This window comes from Micropterus dolomieu, linkage group LG08 (genome assembly GCF_021292245.1).
Source record: "Micropterus dolomieu isolate WLL.071019.BEF.003 ecotype Adirondacks linkage group LG08, ASM2129224v1, whole genome shotgun sequence".
NCBI lineage: Eukaryota > Metazoa > Chordata > Actinopteri > Centrarchiformes > Centrarchidae > Micropterus > Micropterus dolomieu.
The window spans coordinates 21,497,174-21,512,993 of NC_060157.1; the positions used below are offsets into that span (position 1 = coordinate 21,497,174).

Genomic DNA, 15,820 nt, shown 5'->3' on the forward strand with positions numbered 1-15,820 from the left:
CGGGGGGGGGGGGGGGGGGGGGGGGGGGGGGGGGGGGGGGGGGGGGCAGGACAGAGAGAGGCGGGGCAAGCCGGTGTGTTTACCTGAGGTGTAGGTGTGTGTAAGTGTGTCAGAGTGTGGGGAGAAGAGAATCCCGAGGCAGGTGAAAAGCATACTTAGGAATGTTTGTGGTCATTAAAACCTGCTTTCACAGGGTGGTATAATGTGAAAATTTGAGATTTTTTTTGCTGGGGCTGCGGGGTTTTTACAATGATGATGCTGGCTCAATGTCTGATGTCTGTCAGCCATCGCCGATGGACTGATGGCATCGTCTATCGGCATAACCCTATTTTCCCCCAAACCACAATGGCCTGCACATTATGGTGGATTTTTCCATCTTAACCATCAACATTCAGGTTAGTTGTGTGTTCTTTTAATTGTGTGTTGCTAAAGAAGACTTAACTTTGGAAGGTACCCACTTGCATAACTCAGACTGGGACATACAATATTACAAAGAACAAGGACTATGGATTCTGTCCCCCATGTAAGTGAATCATCATGCACAGTGGTTTACAGAAGAGAAAATAAAAATTAGCGATTAAGACAGCAACGACAAAATGCAGTTCACTGTTAAGAAAGGAGGATGCCTTTTCGAACAGGAATATACAGAGGAAGAACTTTTGCAGATAGGGACTGAAGGGGCAAAAAGAGATAGAGAGGGAGGAAATGTATGTGGAAACTGCGTTTTGTGACTGGTTGTTTGGTAAGTCCGTTTCATTTATTTGCAGGTCTTTAGCATTATCTTACCTGGTGGTTGGACACAGCAGAACTGCAAACGCGGACTTGGGTCAATGTTGCGCGTGGAGTGTTGTTCACAGTTGGGAAAATGTAGTGCCAAAAGAAAGGGCTTTCTGACAGCAAGGTAAAGCGGTGAAAACATTCTAAATATAGCTTATGTAAACTGCTACAGTTTTTTTAGGTGGCTAAAATACATTTTGCTGCTGACCCCCTCCACAGCAGGTACACCTGTCTGCTCGCCATACTAGGGGGCGAGCTGACATCCGTCTACTGTAGGTACATAAGTACCTCGTACAGCCCCACTTCAAAAAATCCCCAACTATCCCTTTAAAGCCACTGAATTCTTGGCTTCATCATGAAAAAACTTCTTTTGGTAATATTTATTGAGAGTTCACCACTTAAAAACTCATCATCATCATCACTTGCTTCATCAGGACTGTGTGGGTGTGGTTTGATCAGATTTAATTGACAGTGGCCTGGCAACAGCCCCATGTAGGTTGTAGGATCTAATCACTTATGGTAAGAAGCTAAGTTTTCAGGGCCTTTTAAGCTTATGTTTATCAGCTTTTGTTTTTCACAGAAGTGTTCTTTGAGAGTCATAGTTGACCCCTCTCCTAAAGTTTTTATGCACACAGACTTGTGTCTTTTCCAACACAGTTGCTCCCCTGATGATTCAATTGGGAGCGTTTCATGCCCATGTAAGCGTTGGAGTGCACCTTACATTGTTTAAGCAGAAAATGAATAAAATTGTCGTGGAAACTTAGGCACTGGAAAATACTTGACTCCAACTTGCAACTATATGCCAGTTAGGCTGTACTGTATGTTTCCAGTGTACCGAACTTCACCAACCGACCATTTCTGTGTCATCGGCATTGTTTTGTTAAGTGTTGTTGCCACGCTTGCAAAACATCACTTTTCAAGGCTGTTTAATTCAGTTAAGTGGAAATGCCATCTCATGTTGCCCCTTTGTATTTAACTCAACTGCCATGACCCAAATCTTCCAAACCTACCCGCTTACATAACTTCTTCTCCGTGTGACCTGTTTCCTTGCCGCATCTACACACACACACACACACACCAAGCTTCCTGCCTATGGCCAGAATATCCTTCTGGCTCCTTTTAACCCTACCTCATCTACACACACACACACACACACACACACACACACACACACACACACACACACACACACACACACACACACACACACACACGTACATACTTAAGCCGTTTCAACCATTTCTGTCATCCTTTACACTTGTCATTCTTTCTTTGATCACTTTCTCTGACTGATCCACACACACATACACACACAGTCTTACACTCCTTTTCCCTGTATTTCCTCTCCTCCCGAAAGCATGTTTCTAAAACCTGACTTTTTGTCACACATCACATTATATCACATTGTATTTTGTCAAAAAGTCATCCATGCTTATCACGCCCGTCTTATATAACTAACCTCTTCAAGTCCAGGATGCTGCACCCTACGTTAAGCAGCAGCAGCAGCAGCAGCAGCAGCAGCAGCACCCACTGCCACGTACACGCATAAACAGTATATATTGTACATACCACAGATGCATACACAAAGCCTCATATATAATAATAAATGTGTAAATACGGTTGTTTGACCTTATTTTTCTGCGACATTGCTCTTAATCCCCAATCTCTAAAAATTGCCTGTAAAATCAGGAGGTATTATGGGTACTGCACACGTAAAGTAGATTGTAAAATGAATGGGTGAAGGTGCACTGTAGTCTGCACTCAAAATATATATATACACAGTGTATTCATGCATATGTACGCACATACACACTCTTAGTCAAACCAAATATCCATTACTTACTCTCTCTTTCTGTATCTCTTTGTCTGTCTGTCTTTCTGTCCATTCATCTATATATCTAACCAATGTGGTAGTAAAACTTATTTTCATGTATTTATTACTTGAGTATTATTATTAATTTGGACTGCAGAATTGTGTATTACTGTATCATTATTTCATAACAGTATTTCTATTAAAGAGATTTAATTATCGCCCAACAAAACATCAACATCTCTTAAGTAATAGATTTTTTTCTTGAAATGTTTCCTTAAATTTATTTGAACTGTTTTAAATCATACTTTTCCCACAGTCTTGAGGATCACGGATCAGCTTATTTAAACACTTACTTGAAGCTACATTTGCTAAACTACAATTTTCAAACCAAAAGATGTTATCAAATGAAAGAAATCTGTATATGTATACATGTACATGTATGAATATATACATTCCCCTACATTTTGTCTGACAAATGTGTGGACCTTTGGATCTCCTGTACAATTGAGTTGAAGTAATTTTTTGGGCCCACTATAAAAATAAGTTATTTTGGTTTGAACAAGCTATGCACCGCAGGAGTTCGTAAAGAGGGTACTTCAGAGCTTAACAGGCTAAGGGTCTGTTCGTACAACATATTGTCAATAGAGAGGAGGGAGCTGCGATATTGTTTAAGTATGGGGATAGAGGCGCACATTTCCACAGTCACTTCTGGAAGATACCATAGTGTTGCACTCGGTTGTCCGTGAAAAGTGACAGAAATAGTTGTGTCAAGAATAAAAAAGGGAGCCAGAGAGAGAAGTTCAAACCCTGGCTCCCACTGATTTACTGAATTTAGAGATATTCTCCTGCAGTGGAAACAGCGAGTGCATATTTTATATATGTCATTTTTCTCATGCCAAAGTTATTGGGCTGAACCAGTGTCCTTTCACACAAACACATGCAGACACACTCACACACGATGCCTGTGACTGTGTGATCCATCAGCTGCTGGGCAGGATTGGCATGGCCCAACCCGGCCCAATAAGCTCATTAATCAGACAGGGTGAGGAGTGGGTGGAAGGACGACACAGCAGTGAATCTCATTATCTTACTTCACAGCACTGCTAATCAGTACATTTATTGATGATGACTATTCGCATTCAGTTAGAGGAGATTACTGTGTCCGTAACATGTAGAAAAGAAGGCATTTGCACTTATGTATCCACTCGGATAGATTCCTTCTAGAACATGTACATCCTTGCAGCTTTCTGAGTGGTGGAAGTGTGGGAGGTTTATTTTTTGTTTATGTTCAGTTTTTCTATCATAGACTAGAAAAAAGTTGTTTCATGCATTGTTGACCTTTTTCTTTGGTATGGACCATGCTACAAAGGCTCACTGCAGAACATATTAGAAATGAAATGATGATACTGTGAATATAAAGTACACTAAATCTAAATTGAACTGAACAGATAGAATTGTAATTGTTTAGGATAACATATAGGCTGGGTGATGCTGACAAATGCACGAAACCAAGATGGTGAACATCGCATAAACATACCTGCTGAACATCACGTCATTTTGAGCATGTTAGCATACAAATGTTAGCATAGAGCTCAAATCACCACTGTGTCGCTAGCATGGCTGTAATGCATGTTTTTTTTATAATATCTTGACTACATTTATATTATATTGATATTTTCACAGCTCCTATTGCCAAGTATGTAGTAATGAAAATAAACAGTGCATTAACACACATGGGACAGCAGGACTTTAATTAATTCAGCAATATAGAGCAAGGTTGCAAAGCGTGAACACATTGTACATGTCACTCTACCACTATCCTGTAGCATTCCACTAATATAATTTGTTATATAATTTAGTACATGTCTGTTAGTAAACAAAATTTAGAGCATGTGGATTTTTGCGTCAGGTTTAATGCCATTAAACACTAGAACACTGTGAGAAGATGTAGGATTCCTTCAAAGCAGACTGGTAGCGTTCAAGACATCACATGAATTATAAGAGCTGAGCAATATGACGGCAAATAAATACGACTACTATTAAATCATTATTTAAACCTGGTCTGAAATATCTTTATTACCTACTGTTGTGGTTCTGTTAACACTGACCATTAAGGACATAAGGAAATTAGTGTCATATGAAAACATACTTTTGGTATCCTGACATTCCCATCAGTTTGGGTTACACGGTGTTAGGTTTTGTGGACATGTGGGTCACCAATCATGAGGGACACACTCATGAGGAAAACATAATAATAATTATTAAAACTCTTCATTTACTAAAAGGGAACAGACTTATTGGCACGAACAAATGTAGGCCAAATGTAAGAGATTTTTAACATCAGCATCAGTAACTTTAAGGGACACTACCCAGCCCGAACAAAGAACACATATGCCTGAAAGTGAAAAGTGCCAGAGTGTGCAAAGTCTGAAATACACAGGGTTGTGCAGACATTGCAAGTAGTGCACAGGTGTGCAAAAACTGCTTGGGTAACAAAAATAGTGTGTAAATAAACAAAGAATAGGTAGAGGTTAGCAAAGTTAGACGGGCTGACTGCTGAAGTGACGGGCAGACTTGGTGTTAATGATCCAGCGCCTCCTCCCGTAGGAACGTTTTTGGAACAGATGGTTGCCTTTGTGTGCCGCGCTGGTGGCAGTCCTCCTTGCCATTTTCATCACCCGACTGTCACGCATTTCCTTGATGGACGGTCGCAAAGAGCCAGTGACCCGCTAAGTAGAGCAGCTGAAAACTTGCTGGAGCTTTTCTCCTGGAAGAGCAGGGCGAGGCAGAGGTGGAGCAGGCTGTTATGGTATGCTAGAGACAGCGAGAGAAGGTGTTTTTTGTAGGAGAAACAAAGCCGGTGTTGAGCAGTGAGAGCTCAAGAGAAAGTGCAGAGAAATACCTCCCATCCCTCTGTCTTCTCCCCTCCTCCTCCCCAGTGGTATTAATTAGCAGCAGTAGATGAGTGGAGAACGGGAGCCCGAAGGGAGAACAGGTTCATGTCAGGTTAGCCTACACTGTTGTGGGCTCTTTCTCTCTTTCTCTTTCCCTTTCCTTTCCTCACATGTACACACGCACAAACAATAGGAGGTGGTGCAAATTATAGAAAAGTCAGTTTCCCCTCAGTATTTCCAAAAATTTGTTATATGCTTTAAAAATGGCAGAGTTTTCAAGAAGCCCAGTTTAACTTGAGACAATACAGCTGTCTTCAACTGCGGCGGAACGGCTCACATTTCACTTGTGACTGTGACCCGAAGCGTCTTTTTGACTACATGGTGAACAGTGGAAAGTGGACAACCGCTTTACTTTCAAGAGCCTTCACTAAGTGCCTAGACAGAGGTCCAGAGCCAGACACTCCAGCTAACATCAGCAGAAGCAGAAGCAGCAGAGGCAATGGACAGTGGCAAGACGGGGAATGTGTCTGAGTTTTTTGTGACGATTTTGATTTGAAATACTGTATACTACCACTACTACTACTGTTACCACTAGTCTCAGTCTCACGCCAGCTCATTGTACATAACACAGATTGAAGTGAACATGACATAGCAAAGTGTCCCCTCAAACAAAAGAGTTTAAAATGCGTATGAGTTACGAGCAAACTGAATTTCTTCCTTCTCCAATTGTTAGGAAGGTGTTAAGAAAAGACGAATTGTAAGAGAGAAGAAGAAAAGCAAACATTTTGTGTGGAAGAAATGTTTTTTGATTCTTTCCTATCCCATTGATTATCTTGTGACCTATCTGGCGGTGAATGAATACTATAGACTGTAGATTAGCACCATAATCAGTTTATTAGTACAATAATGTGACTGTAAATGTAATTTGCTTCCTCGAAAAAGTGGATGAGTTACTCTATAACAATTTTTTGTCCTGTTTCTTTTGTCGTCCTGCCTTTTCATCCCCTTCATCTCTCGTTCTCTGTTTCTCTGTCTGTCTCTCCTTGCAGAATTCTATACGACACAACCTGTCCTTGAACAAGTGTTTTCTCAAAGTGCCTCGCTCCAAAGACGACCCCGGGAAAGTAAGTATTTCCTGAACAATGTAATGCGACTGAAAAGCTCAGCTTGAATTACGGAGTGACACACAATGAAAATGCAAGCCTATTTTAGCGAGCTTACAAATACGGCAGAGGCGACTGCGATTACTTTTCACGTGTTTAGTAACCTCGTGCCACATGTGTGTGCACACTTGTGCATAAGTGCACCCAAAAAGACACCCATACTCACTTGTTCTATTTCTTTGTCTCACACACACACACACACACACACACACACACACACACACACACACACACACACACACACACACATATACACACACACACACACAGCGTGTCTGCACTTAAAAGCAATTTGTAGCTCCATAACCGGCTGAATGCCTAATGCTGCTTTCTCTGTTTTGTGCGGCTCACCGATATTGATTCTGCCAAGTAATAATGTGGTACAGGGAGTAATGAATAATAAGTATATGTAGGTGCACTCCTTCAGATGTGAGGCCGTTCACGCATCTGTTATGCTTTATTAGGCTCTGTTTCACTCTCTCTCTCACACACACACACACACACACACACACACACACACACACACACACACACACACACACACACACACACACACACACACACACAATCAGTGGAAGCTTTAGATATGTTTCACCGCTGCTACCGCTGTGGTTAGGAAGCAGAGTTGCCACGGCCACTTCAGCAGCACCAGTTTGATAACAACAATTTGTCAAGTCCTTGTTTGTGCTGAATTGAAGGAATTGCTCAGATGGGAAAAGTATATAATTACAGTTGATCACAGAAGCTTGCCCATACAAGATTTTTTCAAATCAAAATTCAAAGGTCTGCGTTTCATCTCATCAAAGGCCTAAGTGAGAAGAAATCCACTATTTTTATAAAAACTGACAAGTCTAAAACTTTTCATTGAGCGCTCAAAACTCCGCTCATTTTGGGGGGGGGGGGGCGGTCTCCATACTGCTGGGATTTTGGAGCCATTGAAAAATGAATTAGGGGGAAGAAGGTTTAAATAATTCAAACAAAATCCTTGGGCTTTAGTGGAGGCCTATAGTCTGCAAAGACACAAAGAGAGAGGCTCCCCGATGATTAGCCTGACTTGGACCTGACCAGCACCTTAATTCACACTGTGGATCGAAGTGGTCGATACCTCGGCATGGGGAGGTCATGTGTGTGTAAAGAAGTTGAATGTACAAGTTCTGTTTGAAGCCATAGAGAGAGGGGAGAAGCTAAATCATGCATGTGCTAACGTTAATTGGCTGTGTACTGTTCAGTGATGTGGGACTAAGAGACAGGGGGAGGAGAAGAGGCAAGGATGGGGAAGGGAGGCTTGTGGAAGAAGGCTAGATGTTGAGAGACAAGCTGTGTGTTTGTGTGTGCGTATGTGCGTGCGTGTGTGCGTGCATGGCCTAGATGAATCTCCTGAATTCAGTCTGCAGCTTTGCACCTCCTTGGGAGAGAAGAGGAAAAATGAAAGGGGGGTCAGACCGGGAGGAAATCAAGGACCTAAAAGCAATTGATTTCCTCCTCTCTTATTGTATGTGTTTATTTTGGAGGTTGCTGTGCTTTAACATTGTGTATCAAAAAGGATTGCAGTGGATTTTCTGGGGAAGGGAAGCAGGAGTATGCACCGCAGCAAAACTACACCTAGAGAAAACTGATTGGATACAGAACTGGAATAACAATGGAAACATTGTTTTTATCTGATGTAAGGGAGATCCATCTACTGTAGGCCTACTTTTTATGTTTAATGTTTTATATTTGTTTCCCCTTCATTAGAAGGGCTTAAGAAATAGACTGATTAGACATAATAGTGGGAGATACATCAGAAACAAATAGAAACGTTGGGATGGATATTACTCGAACACTAATGGATATAAGGTATAGTGAACATTATAATACATGTGTTCAAATCCATCACCGTAAAACAAGGTGAAAATATGTGCAAATGCATCCAGCAGTAAAATCTAACTTGGAATTAACAACAATTTAACGGTTGAAATTGTTTCCTCATAAAGATATCTGGGCGTTCATATTGATATGAAATTGAACTGGTCAGACAATGTCCGCGTTGTTTTTATGCAGGAAATTTGAGTCCTTCTAAATGTAAAAATTTTTTGTGTCCAGTGCCTTGTTTTATGCTGTTGCGTGTTGGGCAGCAATGCTGCCAATAATGAGAACAGGATTAACATGTTTATTAAAAAGGCTGAATTTATTATTGGTCATTGGTATCAGTGTTCGGTAGCAACTCATTACTAATTAATGTATGGGATTACAATTTGAAATTTAGTAATTACTTTACAGTTACTCAGAGCAGTAATGCTCTATTACTTTGACAGTGTGGGGTTTTGCTGTCTTGCCAGGAGTTCTCAGCTTGCGTTAGCTAGCAGTGAGCCTACATTCAGGAATCAGCTGGTGCTGTAAGGACTTTTTAGTTTTTACAGTTATAATTTTTTAAGGTTTCATTTCAAATTTATAGCCTGTTTTATTGGTCAACTTGTGTCATTGATTGAATAAATAGATATTGTTTTAATTAGGGGTTTGGCGGACTCCTGACCTATCATAATGTCCTCTTGGAATATATATTAGTTGTGGCAGCATGTTGCCTGCTGTGACCCACCTGTCTGACTTTTTTTAAAAATTAACAAAAGTTTACTCTCTTAAAGTTAATGAAAGTAACAAATTACATTTACACAAGCACCATATTTAAAGGCAGCTTTGGGTTTTCATTTTAGGAAGTGGTTGTTGTTATTACTACATACCTTCCAAATCTGGAATTTGTATTAAAAACTTTTTCTATCTTCAACCAAGTCCAGTTGCCCTTGATTTTAACCTTCGTTGGATAACTTTTTCTACTTATCTAAAAGTTATCCTTTGCTGTAGTGCTACCCAAAGGTTGCCATATTTAGTACCACCAGGAACACCAGCAACAATAAAATCCAGTATTTATAACACATTTTAACATCTTAACGTGCTGCAATAATTGAATCTTTTAGTATCTTTATGCTTGATACCCAAGGAAAACATTTTTTTATTTATTATACAGGTAACTCTAGTGAAAATTAAATTCAGTACTTTTACTTGTAATAGAATATCTTCCATTTCCCCCCCCCCCCCTGTGGTGTTGCAACTTTTGTTTTGAAGTGATTATTTGAGGACTTTTCCACCAACTCATTAAAAAAAGAATATCAAAGTGTACCTAAACCTACAATGCAATCTAAATCACTGGAGAAATATATAAACAGAGCAGCTTCCATTAGACACAAGGCTTAACTCTTTGTTTTATTGGGGCCACTCTCCAGGGTTCCTACTGGGCCATAGACACTAATCCTAAAGAAGACACAGTACCGAGCAGGCCAAAGAAGAGACCGCGCTCTGGAGAAAGGGTAAGTACCGTGCCTTTTAAAACCCTCCTTTTATCAACATGAGAGCTTATTGTTGTAAGTTTTTTATAATTTGGTGGTACACCACTCAGTTAGTATTCAAATGACATCTCTACAGACATCTTCAAAGTGTTGCCACAATGTAATTTCAATAATCTCACCATCCTTTTTCAGTTTTTTAGTTACTTTGTACTAGTTCAAGCTCACTGCCATCAAAGTGGCAGAAGCCATGACAGAGATTGAAAAAAGCTTCTCTGTACACCTGTGATGCTACAGAAATGTTTGTGTTCACTCTTTTTTTCTTTTTCCACGATATAATGATGCCAGGATAGAACAGCAGGCAAACAAGTCTATAGGCACGTTAGAGGCTTTCTGAGGCTGTACTTAAGCACAGCAGTGCTTTGAGCTAAATGCTAAAATAAGCATGCTAACACTAACAGTGATATAATAACATGCATTTGTTAAGAAAGTATAATGTTTACCATGTTCCCCATCTTTATGTAGCATGTTAGCATGCTAACATTTGCAAATTAGAAGTAAACATCAAGAACGCCTGATGCTGAGGGGAATGTCATTAGTTTTGCATAAACCAAAATATTGGACTAATTCCAATTTCCACCTGGTGATGTACTTCATTAAAAGTCAGGCAATTCATCCTGAGGGTGGCATGAATGCCTGGAACAAATTTCAAGACAATCTATCTGATAATTGTTGAGACACGTCACCAAAAAACACAAATATGAACCACATGGTGGCGCTGGAGTAAAAGTCACAGGATCACCAAAGTCAGTGGGATTCATCCTCTGGGCACCATGAATGTTTGTACAGAATATCATGGCAATCCATCCAAGAGTGGTTCAGATATTTCAGTCTGGACCAAAGTTGTGGGCCAACAGACTGACTGTGCCATATGACATTGCCAACTACAGAGACATTCTGCTAGCATGGCTAAAGAAAATGCTCTGGGCAGAGCAGTGTTACAGTAGATCAGACTCAACACTGACTAATGCAAATCAAATGACAGTTTAAAGCACATCAGCAAATTAACAAATATTTTATTCTGTTATGTGTTTTTACGATTCAGCGGTATTATAAAGAGTCATCAGTGGCACACAATGACAAAAAGGTTTTGATCATTTTATGCCTGGAGGCACATATTGCTTCTGCATCACAGTTGAAAAGAGTCTGAAAATATCTTTTAGAGGACGTATCCTCTGTACAAAATATTTAACCACTCCCAACTATATACTGATACTGTGCAGTTTTATGCAGAACAATATTGATTCCACATCTGCATGATTCAAATAAATATCTATATGGAGAGAATGAAACATGCTGGTTATTATTTTTATTGCTTGCCTTGTTTTTTTTTTTCTTGCTGCAGTGCTTGTTTGACGGGTCTCCATCATTCTAATTGTCTATCATACCATTTTGCTGGACTTTCTATTCTTGTAATTATTACTTTGTAAAGCTACAAAAATAACAAACCATAACTACTTCATGTACCTTTTTCCTCGGCTGGGTTGGACAGGCAGGGTTATCCATGTCATCAGGTTTGTTTTGTGGCATTTGATTGATATTGAAATAATTATAACTGGACCTCTTACTGCCGAATGCTAGAAAGCATGCCTGTGTCTCAACGAAATACCCCATCTCCAGCACATGCGCCATTTTCTTTGTACCATAGAAAACCACATTTTCTATGTGCCATCGGAGAACCAGAGCCTACAGTCTCCAATGAATATTGTCATGATCCTACGTTGTAGCAGATGGGGTTGGCAGGGTTGGCTTACACGGTAAAACATGTTAACCTCAGGCTCCTGGACTTGCAGTTTTAAAGAAAGAAATAGCAGGAACAAGCTACAGAATCGATGTGAGGACACAGAGTTAGTAATGAAAATTGGCTTAGGGAAATTGATTGACAACCGCCGAGGCTATAAATGTATGGAACCCTGCATCAACCCGGCACAATGCGGCTTGTGTTTAGTCATCAACCTGAGGATCTGAATACAGAAGCAGTGAGCTCCATGAAGTATTGAAAATCTTGTATCGCCTCCGTCTGCCTACATCTCTGTTGTCTTGACTCTGACTACTGTATGATACACTTGTGTGCTGCACTCATAACTACAATTCATTTAAAGACTGAAATTTCAGTACTACCTCCAAACCAAACCATCAGATTCATTATATAATTTTGTAAACATTCAACAGTTGAAATTCTCTTTTGACCATCACCTCATCTGAGCTTAAATGAACCAATGAGTGTACACAGCAATACTATACTAATATATGTCTTACTACTATACTTGATGATGTTGCTGTAACATTTAGCAGCCCACTAAGACGTTAATGGAATCATGTTTCTCTTAAAAAGGTGTAATGTTACACCTGCAGAGTTGACAGGACCACATGACCGGCAGAAAATACCACAATAAAATATTAAAAAACTGTAATTCAGTGTTGTTATGGTAAGTATTGATACCTTATTGGCATCCAGTATCAATGCTATGCTTCAGTTAGCATGACGGCTTTTAGCCCACCCAGGGTTGAACAACCAATTAGTGAATTCAGCTGGCTTGTTGTGGACCAAGCAGAAGACTTGCTGGGTCGAAAAGGTCATCAGTAAAGCCTATTTCATAAGGGAGCTTTAATTCCAGTAAGCAGGTAGCATTCTGTTTTTTTTATTGCATACTGTAAATCTTTATATCCAGCAGCTGATCCTCTGAGGTTTTTCTGAGCGTGCACCTAACTGCGTTTGTTGTTGCATTAAAGAAAACCTGTGTCTTTCATCCCGACGCGGCACGACTGGTCATCTTCCTTCTTTTTCTCATCCTATGTCACTGTTTGTGTTACCTTGATCATTATCTTTCTGTTCATCTGTTTATCCGTTTGTCTGCTACTCGCTCCTCTGTCTCTCCCTCTGTGCCTGTGTTGCTGCTTTAGCCTTCTCCTCTCCAGGGAACTCAGGCAGGCGTGGAGCGGCAAAGTGCACAATCACAGTTGCTCATTGGAGAAAGAATTGAGGTAAAAGAGAGGGAGGGGGGAGGTAGAAGGGGAAATGGAAAGAAGTGTAAAAGAAAGACATCAAGGAGAGCAAAGAGGGAAAAGTCAAGCTGCAAGGGGAAGAAGGGAAAAAAGTAGGAGGAGGGAGGGGGGAGAGTATTCTAGGCTTGTGTTCCATTTAATTACCACAGAAGGCCCCAGGGCTGCCGTTAGACATATTTTTTTTCACCATTTTTATTTTTTTTTATTACAAACATTAATTAATTCAGAGCCTTGTCATCTCGTCTTACATGGATGGGCCCTTCGACCCCTTTACTTATGCCTCACTTGCACCGCTGGCAGACACACTGTGGGCTGTCACATGGGCTAAGGAGAAACAGGGAGGTTTTAAATGCTAAGATTTATAGCAGTGTTACTTACGTGGCTAAATATGTCGTACTGTTTTCATAGGGGTTTTGTTGCACCTAGACTACACAGTCAGAGTCTTTAAAGTCTCCTGATGACAGCGGCTGTGCAAATGAGAAGATTTGAAGTTGGCAGCGAGGCTAAACGTCAGCTGCATAAATGCATTGTATAAATGTGTAGACAGGCAATGTACACTTAGTTTAGTACCTGCGTCTCCGGCTCCCTTGGCATAATCACTCTCTTTCATTTCCTGTGTGCCTCTCTGTCTGCCTGTCTGTCACCACTCAATTATCTCTCTACCTATTCTCCCCTTTCTCTCCCCTTCTTCCACAAGCCTTCCTCACTCACTCTCTTCACCTCTCCGTTGTCTTCTTTTTAAGTGCCTCCACGAGGGAACCGACAACCCGTTTCACTGGGAGTTTATCATAAATTAAAGATTGCATTGTTACCAACCAATCCTCTTACTGTAAGCAGTTTGGGGAGGCAGGCAAGCTGTCTTGAACCCTGAAAGGAGTCAGACAAGGAAAAAAATATTGTCCTCTTTTTTTTTTTTGTCACTTTGCAGGCGTCAATTTAGCCCCTCATCGATCTTTGAATAGTTCCTCCTATCCTCACACTCAGTTAACCCTACTTTAGCGCTTTGTGAGGACAGCATAAAATGAACCGCTGCTGAATACATTTTAGATACTTGAATAATGTATGAGGATGGCTTGATTTATCTTATTAAGTGCAAGTGATGTGTTCACTTTTCAGGCTGTTTAAGTGTCCGGCAATTTAAAGTGCGCCTCGACTACTTCACATAGTTGGAGCCTGGGGCATGGTGGTGATTCAGGAAGCCCAGCACAGAATCAGGAACTTGCAGAGTTCAGAAATTTCTCATAACCTTTGTCATATTTAATTTCCCTTCTTTCTAAAGTCACTCTCCTATGTTTCCAGTTGAGGGGAGAGGATATTTAAAATACTTCTGCATATTAATTGATAGGCAAGACTTAACAGTTACTGTTGATTGTATTTGAACATCTATTTAAATTTGACCAAACTCAACTCAATATGAGTATAAAGAAAAACTAACTAAAAGAAATTACTACATGCTATTCTATACACATCTCAACTTACCCATTAAATGCCACAACCAGTGACACAGGCTGACCTTTTGGTAATTCATATTATTGTCATTAGTTTTTATTGTATGGCCTGTGGATTCATTAATGAAAAAAGATTAACTCAGTATAGCTGAATTATGTTTATAAAACATTTATACAGGTGTAGTTCAGGCAAGCAATCATTTGCTACACAGTGCTTTTTATTTGTCTTTTATGGTTTACCACATTCAGCTCCTAAGGAAACAGGCAAAGTGGTCTCTGCCACTTCATTATTTTTTAATCATGTTTTCTGTAAATTTCAACAATCTCCCTGGGGTGCAACAATTCACTGATTTAAATAAATCTACTGAGCTTATTGCCTAAGACGCAGTAGTATCCGTACAAACAGCTTGAATTTGGCCACAGCTGGTAGGGAATCACAAAACTTCTCTTTGTCAGAGAAGACCCAGAAATAATGAATATATTTTTGGGGAGTGGGGCAAAAAGCGAAATACTTTTTTTGTTTAAGTGTTCTCTTAATGTCTTGCCATGTACAAGTTAAATGTTCACTGTTTTAGACTACTTGTTTTTACGTGAGTGGGATGCCTTAACATAATGTAAGATTAACTGTAAACACGGAGCATTATTGGCGTTTTTCACAGCAGACATTTTGACTCGTCATAGCAGGAAAAGCATAGATGTTACTAACAGCATTAACAATGGCTCCGTTCTATCCAAGTGTCCCGGGAAGCAGTGACAGTAAGAAAGCATGCACAATACCAGGACCCTGAAAGTGAAGCAGCTAAATGAATTTAAGCCATCATTTATTTTATTTACGCCTGTGCTTTCCTACTTTGGCATGTCAAAATGTCTATTGTGAAAAAGACCTATTGCTGGTGATCTATTTTAAGGTCTTCATTTTTTTATTTGGTAAGCTAATTAACAGAATACTCACTCACTCCTCTGTCCTCTACTTTCAGGCATCAACTCCTTACAGCCTGGAGTCAGAGTCTCTGAGAATGGACTGCATTATGTCAGGAGGGGCGTCACCCACGCTGGCCATCAATGCTGTAACCAACAAGGTACAACACCAGCTACTCAGTTATGAATGTTTGGTTTTATCAGTGCAGGAGGAACCACAGTGTCGTTTGAAAAAACAATACAAAAGTTGTCAACAGAGCAGGTATAGGAGATTTATTATGGCAGAAGTATATCTCAAGTGCAATGCGTGCCCGTTTCCTCTTATCTAATACTGGATTCAGTTACGGTCAGAGACAAGAACGTAATGCTCGACCTGCTTGCATTTGAGCTACTTAGGTGGGAAAAACATAAATTGCTTTAAGGT

The 15,820-nt window shown here is 40.2% G+C and overlaps 1 protein-coding gene across 6 annotated transcripts in view; it reads left to right on the forward strand.

Moving 5' to 3' along the window:
• The window catches only part of LOC123975312 (forkhead box protein J3-like), a 69,925-nt gene that overhangs the window by 30,052 nt on the left and 24,053 nt on the right, over positions 1-15,820 (forward strand). For all 6 annotated transcript variants that reach the window (XM_046056694.1, XM_046056693.1, XM_046056697.1 and 3 more), the window contains 3 exons: positions 6,534-6,608; positions 9,905-9,988; positions 15,456-15,557. In XM_046056694.1, the coding sequence (XP_045912650.1) occupies positions 6,534-6,608; positions 9,905-9,988; positions 15,456-15,557 (261 nt within the window). The remainder of the gene's footprint in view (positions 1-6,533; positions 6,609-9,904; positions 9,989-15,455; positions 15,558-15,820) is intronic.